Source organism: Octopus bimaculoides, chromosome 7 (assembly GCF_001194135.2).
Source record: "Octopus bimaculoides isolate UCB-OBI-ISO-001 chromosome 7, ASM119413v2, whole genome shotgun sequence".
NCBI classification, from domain to species: Eukaryota; Metazoa; Mollusca; class Cephalopoda; order Octopoda; family Octopodidae; genus Octopus; species Octopus bimaculoides.
This window is the reverse complement of record NC_068987.1, coordinates 44,546,341-44,555,772: the sequence shown is the minus strand read 5'-3', so window position 1 is coordinate 44,555,772 and position 9,432 is coordinate 44,546,341. Positions and strand designations below refer to the sequence as shown.

At 38.2% G+C, this 9,432-nt stretch overlaps 1 protein-coding gene across 2 annotated transcripts in view; it reads left to right on the top strand.

Annotated features, from left to right (window-relative positions):
• Positions 1–9,432, top strand: part of LOC106868631 (nucleolar protein 11) — a 57,974-nt gene that overhangs the window by 28,932 nt on the left and 19,610 nt on the right. For both annotated transcript variants that reach the window (XM_014913984.2, XM_014913994.2), the window contains exons 6-8: positions 485–643; positions 2,144–2,226; positions 7,121–7,300. In XM_014913984.2, coding sequence (XP_014769470.1) covers positions 485–643; positions 2,144–2,226; positions 7,121–7,300 — 422 coding nt within the window. The remainder of the gene's footprint in view (positions 1–484; positions 644–2,143; positions 2,227–7,120; positions 7,301–9,432) is intronic.

The following is a 9,432-nucleotide window of genomic DNA, read 5'->3' as shown; positions in this document are numbered from 1 at the left end:
ATATATACGTTCACTACGAGAGGGAGAGAGTGTGTATGTGTGAAATATAGATAGATGTTACTGTACTAATTAGCAAGCTTTGATTGAAAGCAAGAATAAGAGATACAAGATACAGTGTACTTGTATCTAAACAATCAAACGATGTGATGTGCGGCTATTCTAATCAGAAGAAGCTTCAACTGTGAAGGAGCGTCCAGTAAGCCGGCAAATACAGCATATTGTTATTAATAATTTAACCATAAAAAGTGTAAAAAAATATATATTGCCACGAAAAAGCCATAAAAAATCGCGGACAATATTTACGATTCTATGAACAATTATCAGTTCTGCAAATGCCGGACCATGAATAAACAGGGATACACTATATATATATATAATGCTAACATGGTAAAAACAAACATAAAAGCAAATGAGCACATATATCTCACCAATCCAATATAAAACTGACGTATTACTATCAACTGATATATTTTCCTTTTGCCAGGGTCAACAAAACATGTATTTAGAACTGACTTGACATTTCAGTCTCTGCTTTACACCAAGAAACTTTATTTCCTTAGTTCTGTGTCTGATAAGTCCACATCCATGTTAACATTGGATGCAAACCATTTTGCAATTGTTCCTGTGAAAAAAGACAATCAAGGTAAATAATATTTTTTTGATTTGTTATATATTCATACATGTTATATGCATATATTGTATGTAAAAGTGCACATGTTTGGGTACACACAGTTGTTCATTGTTTGTGCTTTATTTGTATCTTGCCCATACAAGTACTAGATGATGTGTATAGTGAGAAGGAGGAAGAGATAGCAACTTATAACATAAAAGATAGCTGGGAGCTTTTACAAGACAACCTACTGTGACTTACAGGCTAGTTCTGTGACAAGAGCAAGGTTTCAACCAGGACGAAAAGGGTATGGTAATGAAATGGTGTGGCTGATAGAGCTGTAAAAGCTAAAAGACAGGCCCAAAATGAATAGGAGAAAATGGGATACAAAGAAGAAAAAAAAACTATCAGGTTGATAGAAAAGAAGTTAGAAGGAGAGAAGCTAACAGTAAGAGGTTTGCTAATAATGGTCTATGGTATGCGGTAAAGTGTGTGTTGTATGAATCAGAATAGGTGTGAAGAAAATTCTTCCAAATATCCAGAAAATTCCATAGAAGTAATTAACATTTTCTGTTACCTAGGTGACCAGATTTGTTGTGGAGCAGGGCATTCTGAGAGCAAAGTAGCCAGAGTAAGAACTGAGTGAAAAATAATTCATGGAGTTTATTATTTCTGCTGCAACAAATTAATTTTCTCTTCAAATAATGGGCTGAAAGCATGATGCTAGCAAAACACGGGCACTGAGTGCATAGTGTGTGTGAAGGCCAGAGAGAAATGAAGTAAAGATGTATGTATAATGACTGTATAATGTCAGTATGCATAAAATATTCTTTTCAATTTTGTCACAAGGCCAGCAATTTTGAGGGGATGGAGATGTTGTTTATATTGACCCCAGTGCTCAATTTGTACTTATTTTATCAATCCTGAAAGGATGAAAGGCAAAGTCAACCTTATAGTTAAATACATATGACTCACATGTGATAAAAATGATTGAGAAAATGAACTAAAAATTCAATGAATAATAATAAATAAATAAAATGTGAAAATGTGTTGTAGGAAATACAACATTATTTTGCTGATGTACTCCTGTGGAACAGTTGAATTGTTTTATGTCTTCTAGAGAAGCCATTGCAATGCTTTAGACATGCAATATATAGGGATGGTCATAAATGATATTTGTTGGTGGGTACCAGAGGAACTACTAATGGCAGAAATGTGCAAAAGGTGAGTGCCAAAAAATGGAAAGTAGATAGTACATTGTGTAGAAATCACATGAAGGGAATGATATCAAATCAAATACCAAAAGGTTAAACCTCAAGAATGAGAGGTTATATGATTAAGACTGACAGACGTTATTGAAAATTTACTGATCACATGCCAGCATGTAAAATGGTTATGAAACCAACGGTATGATAGTGAGGATGTTAGTATTTTGTTGTGCTAGGTAATAGATGGGCTGGTTGTTTGTTTATCTTTTTTCAAATTGCTTCAAAATTTTCTTTAGAATTTTCTTTAATTTCCTCTCTTTGCCAGATGGTGTTGGTATCTTTGATGCTCACTTTGGAACAATGACAGCATGGCAGCCAATACCTCACTCAATCTTTTCCCAACCAAAGGTAAACTGATTCTTTGTTAGTTTCTATATTCCATTTCTTATTTCCTTTTACCTTCTCTTAGACTGAGAAAATTACTGTCTGATTTAAGTAGAAAACATAGTTGAATATGATGGATGGTAAGGTTAATATTTCAATTGAATGGTAGAATAATCTTTTGTTAAGAAGATATAAACAACAGTGTGTCAAATTTATTTCTTCAGTGTCAGACAAAAGAATAAAAAATATACACAAGAGACAACCAAACACTTAACTGTGTGTATATATATATATATATATATATATATATATATATATATATACACATGCATACATGTTAAGTATGATATGCAGATAGCATTTATAGGTTAATATTTGTAGTGAATGTAACTTATTGCTGGACTACTAACCCTTGATCATAACTTCAGATCTTGCCGCCCTTATTGTGTGTACCTTAGTAAGTCATTTAACTCTCACTGAAGTAAGGAATAGGTTTCACTCCTACCTCATAGCAGAGGTGTGCTACATCTCTAAAAACATGTTTACAGTATTTATCATCATCATCATCATCATCATAGTTTAACGTCCTTTTTCCATGCTGGCATGGGTTTGACGGTTTGACTGAGGTATGGAGAGCCAGCGGCTGCATCAGGCTCCAATTTGATCTGGCAATGTTTCTACAGCTGGATGCGTCCCTAATGCCAACCACTCCGAGAGTATAGTAGGTGATTTTTACATGTCAATGGCACAGGAGCCGGTCAGGCGGGCCTGACATCGTTCACATTTGGATGGTGCTTTTTACATGCCACTGGCACAGGAGCCAGTCATGGGGCACTGGCATCAGCCACGTTCAGATGGTACTTTTTATGTGCAACCAGCACGGGAGCCAGTCAGGTGTCACTGGCCACAGCTGCGATTTTGGTTTTACTTGACTCAGCAGGTCTTCTTAAGCATATCATATCACCCGACACATCAAGGATACATATATATATATACATACATGTATACACACACACACATATATATATATATATATATATATACACATGTATATACATGCATACATATATATACACATCTATATACCTATATATACATACATATATATATGCACCAACATACACTCACATATACACACACACATATAGATACATGCATCATCATCATTGTCGTTTAACGTCTGCTTTCCATGCTGGCGTGGGCTGGACGGTTTGACTGAGGGCTGGCAAACCTGAAGGTTGCACCAAGCTCCAATTATATCTGGCAAAATTTCTACAGCTGGATGCTCTTCCTAATGTCAACCACTCCGAGAGTATATTGGGTGCTTTCTCCGTGTCACTGGCACAAGTGCCAGTCATCCAGCACTGGCATTGACCAAGCTTGAATGGTGCTTTTTACATGCCACCAATATGGGAGCCAGTCAGGTGGCACTGGCACTGACCAGGCTCAAATGGTGCTTTTTACCTTCCACCAACACAGGTACTAATCAGGCGACACTGGCATTGGCCATGACAACAACTTCACTTGCCTCGAAAGGTCTTCGCAAGCACAGTTTATTGCCCAATGATTGAAGAGTACTCTTAAATGGACTGGTTATGCTGCACTGGCATAGGCCACGGTTATGGTCTCACTTGGCTTGCCGGGTCTTCTCAAGTACAGCACATCTCCAAAGGTCTTGGTCACATGTCATCGCCTCGGTGAGGCCCAACGTTCGAAGGTCATGTTTCACCACCTCATCCCAGGTCCTCCTGGGTCTACCTCTTCCACTGGTTCCCTCTACTGCTAGAGTGTGACATATTTTCACATAGCTGTCCTCATCCATATGCAACACATGACCATACCAGTGCAGTCATCTCTCTTGCACACCACATCTGATGCTTCTTATGTCCAATTTTTCTCTCATTACACATCCAGCAGAGCATACTAGCTTCTTTCCTTGCAAACTTACACATGTCCTCAGCAGTCATGGCCCACGTTTCACTGCCATGTAGCATGGCTGTTCTCACACATGCATTATACAGTCTACCTTTTACTCTGCGTGAGAGGTCCTTTGTCACCAGCAGAGGTAGGAGCTCTCTCAACTTTGCCCAAGCTATTCTTATTATAGCATCAGAGCATCCACCTCCCACTACTGACTTGGTCATCTAGGTAACAGAAGCTATTAACTACTTGTAGTTTTTCCCCCTGAAATGTGACAGAAGCTGTTTTCTGCATATTTTCAGTGTTTTTTGCCCCTGAATATTTCCCACACAAAAATTATCTTTCCAGTTAATCTTCCTTTGATATTACTGCACCTCTTATGTGTCCATAGCTTACACTGGGTACATCTTATGGAATTTCTACCTACGCCTTTTCTACTGATCAAGCAGGCCCATCTAGCTAAACCTATTTGTAGTTTGTCTGTCTTCCAACTTATTAAGACTTTGGTTTTTGCTAGATTGACTCTAAGACCCTTCAATTCTAGACCTTGCTTCTACACCTGAAACTTCTCCTCTAGTTCTGATAGTGACTCAGCTATTAGAGCAAGGTCATCAGCATAGAGAAGCTCCTCGGGGCATCCTGTCTTGAATTCTTCTGTTATTGCCTGGAGGACTATGATGAATAAGAGGGGCTGAGGACTGATCCTTATTGGACCCCTACTCCTTCACTGTACTCCTTGCCAACCCTCACCTCACTGACAGCATCCCTGTACATGCATATATATAGATACACACACACACACATATATATAATATATATACACATACACATATACATACATACATGTATATATTTTTATATAAAGGGTCTGTAAGATATTTGAGGACAGATTTATGTTTATAAAAAAACATCTATAATAACAGATAATAACTTTGTTTATCAAAAAATGCTATGAGAATAAAAATGAACCTTTTCTACAATGTTATTCAATAAAGCTTCAACAACTGCTTCTATATGAGATCTAAATCATCTACATGCTCGAATCAAGTGTTCATTTTGGACATTACTCTGACTATGGCAGCTTTCAAAGAATCTTTGGTGCTATGGGTGTGTTCATTGACTGCTCTCTCAACAATGTCCCATATGTAATAGTCCAATGGATTGAGATCTGGAGAATTAGGAGGCTATTATGTTAGGGGTTATGTGATCATGAAAATGTTCAGCCATCCATTCCTGTTTTACTAGAGCCATGTGTGATAGCGCAAAGTCTTACTAAAACACATATGTCCTTCCATTGCATACACTGTCTATCCAGGGCTTAAAAATTGTTTTGTGGATTTCAATGTAGATGGCAGAGTTAACTTTAAGGCCTTGTGATAAGAAGTAAGAAGGCATTACATGTCCTTCATTGCTGACAACTCATGTCAGTTGCAGGAAATTTTGTATGCATAACACTTGGAACTTCAGAAGGGCCTGTACATAACCACCTGTCATTTCTTCTGTTAGCTTTTTGATCTTGGTTGAAGTTTTTCTCGTTAGTGAAAAACCAAATTAAACCTTCTTCTACTGGATTTTTCAGTTTGTTTAAGAACCTTTTAGATCTGATGTGATTTACTTTTACTGACAAATCGACCTTTCCTCATCATATAAGACTTATATCTGATGTCTTCGTGGACAACATTCCTGACTGTTCCTTCTGACACACGGAAATCTTTTGCAATTGACCTCATGGACTTTCTGGGATTGTAATCAATGGTCTGTTGAACTTGCTGGATAAATTCAAGTGTTCTGATGATTTCAGAACATTTAGAATGCTTTTTATGCTTTGATACTGGTGATACATTTCCAACTTCAGTCTCTAGCTCCTTACAAACTATGTAGACGAAAGATCTGGCAACTTTTAAAAATTGAGATATTTCTAAATCGCTATGCTCAGCCTTTATAACCACAATAACATCATGCTTCTTCCTTTCTTGAGTAAGCTGAGGGTCTGCTATTATTTTCTGAAACAAAGAGTGGGATAAAATTAATAAGAATACACCTATCTCCTTCTACAGATGTGAACATGTGAAAATATATGTTGAATTGTAAGAAAAAAAAGAGGAAAACATATAATAGGACCCATTGTTCTTGTTCACACATTAATATTCAAATGAGATAATTCCAGACACGACAAAGAAAATATTATTTATTCAAACCAGTTTTTATCCAGCAAGTCTTTGATAAAAGTGTTTTATCCTTTGCATCAGGCATTCCGTCTAGGACTTCATTCATTTTACATGTTTTCTATGCTAGCATAGGTTAGAAGAAGACATTATTGAGGCAATGTGTTAAAGCAAGATGCCTTTCCTGTCACTAACTCTTGTTTTTCAAGTGATCTCTTATTCCATGTAGCTTCAAATGTGAAAAATTAATGGACAATTTGTTGACAAGAGGACAACAACAGCAACATTGCTCATATGCCATGGCTTATTTTGAAGCAAGCAAGATGTAAACACACACATATGGTTAGCATTATAAAGAGCACCCAGCCATAGAAATCATGCCAACGTAGACAGTAGCACTTGGCACAGTCCTCTGACTTGCCAGCGCCTGTCAAACCATCCAACTCATGCCAGTATGGAAGGAGGATATTAAATGATGATATGATGATGACTGTCTTTCAGTTTCCATCTACCAAATCCATTCAAGTCTGTAGTTAGATTGGCACTAGAGTTGCAAAGTATCACAAATATAATGTCTTTTTTTTTTCTTAAGATGATTGGATATATGAAGATTTGGCTGCTATTTTTAGCAGGCCAGGTGACCATATAGAGCCTCCCCTGTTAACTCAACTTTACTTAGATTTATTAACTGACAAGGTAATTTCGTGGTCGGAGAATTCCTTTACCAAATTGCATTTAGACTGTTTCCTTAGTTTCATTATATCATTTTTACACAAATTCATGTTTTTTAGAATCTGTATTTTGAATGTCTGCAACTGTACATTATTTTGCAGCTTTTTTCAAGTAATGGCCATCTGTTCACTGCATGTGATAAAGATTTACTTGCATACTCATATCACTTGGAATCTTCCACTCTATCCAACCTAATGTGCAATACATATCAACTGGCACACGATCAAAACCTTTTGCGAGTCGTACCAATGCATACCAAGTGGGATGTTCATTCAGCAGATGTAAGTAGATTTCCAGTCACTTTTACTCTTTTTTTTTTTCTTTCTTTTTATAATTATTATTGGTTCTTTTTAAGGTAGCGAGCTGGCAGAATAATTAGCATGTTGAGCAAAATGCTTAGTAGTATTTCGTCTGTCGCTACATTCCAAATTCAAATTCTGCCGAAATTGACTTTGCCTTTCATCCTTTCGAGGTCAGTAAATTAAGTACCAGTTTGAGTATTGGAGTCGATGTAATCAACTATCCTTCTCCCCCAGATTTCAGGCATTGTTCCTTCAGTAGAAAGGATTATTATTATTGTTATTATTATCATCATCGTCGTCATCGTCATCATCATCATCATAGCAGTGAGCTGACAGAATCATTAACAGGGGTGGCTGTGGTAAGTAGCTTGCTTACGAACTACATGGTTCCGTGTTCAGTCCCACTGCGTGGTACCTTGGGCAAGTGTCTTCTACTATAGCCTCGTGCCAACCAAAGCCTTGTGAGTGGATTTGGTGGACGGAAACTGAAAGAAGCCCGTCATATATATGTATGTATGTGTTTGTGCCCCCAACATCGCTTGACAGTGGTTCGGCAAAAGAGACCGATAGAATAAGTACTAGGCTTACAAAGAATAAGTTCTGGGGTCAATGTGCTCGACTAAAGGTGGTGCTCCAGCATAGCCACAGTCAAAATGACAAACAAGTAAAAGAGTATACTGGGAAAAATGTTTAGTTGCATTCTGTCTGTCTTAACATTCTGAGTTCAAATTCTGCTGAGATCAACTTAGCCTTTATCCCTTTTGGGGTCAATAAAATAAGTACTAGTTGAGTACTGGGGTCACTGTAATTAACTTACCCGCTTCCTCTAATATTGCTGGCCTTGTGCCAAAGTTTGAAACCAGTATTATTGCTATTATCTTTTTATCTAACACATGACTTCGAGGTTAAGAATCATAATCTATTGATCTCATAATGAACTGCTAAGTTAACTGGCACTTTGTCAGTTATAATGACAAGAGTTCCAATTGATCCAACCAATGGAACAGCCTGCTCATAAAATTAACATGCAAGTGGATTGAGAAGACCCAGCAAGTAAAGTGAGAATACAACCGTAACCTATACCAGTGTTGTATAACCAGCCCATTTAAAAAGTACCTTTGAATAGTTGGACGACACGCCATGCTTGAGGAGACCTATTGTGTCAAGTAAAATCAAAATCAAAAATCAGATCACAGTCAAAACTGGAAATTGTAGTTGTGGCCAATGCCAGTGCCACCTGACAGGCTCTCGTGCTGGTGGCACGCAATAAGCATCATTCATGCATGGGTCATTGCCAGTGCCACCTGACTGGTTCCCGTGCTGGTGGCACATAAAAAGCACCCACTACACTCTCAGAGTGGTTGGTGTTAGGAAGGGCATCCAGCTGTAGAAACATTGCTAGATCAGATGTGAGCCTGGTGTGGCCTCCTGGTTTGCTAGTCCCCATTCAAACTGTCCAACCCATGCCAGCATGGAAAATGGACGTTAAACGATGATGATGAAGTGGCTGAGCACTCCACAGATATGCATACCCTTAAAGTAGTTCTCTGGGAGATTCAGCATGATACAGAATGTGACAAGGCCAGTCCTTTGAATTACAGGTACTTGTTTTTTGCCAGCTGAGTGGACTGGAGCAACATGAAATAAAATGTCTTGCTGAAGGACATGTACTGCCAGGAATCAAACTCATGACCTTACAATCATGAGCTGTTTACCCTGGCCGCTAAGCCATGCACCTTCACACTTAAGTTACAGAGACATAAACAAACCAACATTGTTTTCAACTGGTGGGAGGACAAACACAGACACACACATATGTGCATGTAATATATATATATATATATATAACATGGGCTGTGACTGCTGAGGACATGCGTAAGCTCGCAAGGAATGAAGCCAGTATGCTCCGCTGGATGTGTAATGTAAATGTGCATACCCGTCAGAGTGTAAGGATCTTGAGAGAAAAGCTGAACATAAGAAGCGTCAGTAGTGGTGTGCAAGAGAGATGATTGCGCTGGTTTGGACATGTGGTGAGAATGAATGAGGATAGCTGCGTGAAAAAGTGCCACTCCCTAACAGTTGAGGGAACCCGTGGAAGAGGTAGGCCCAGG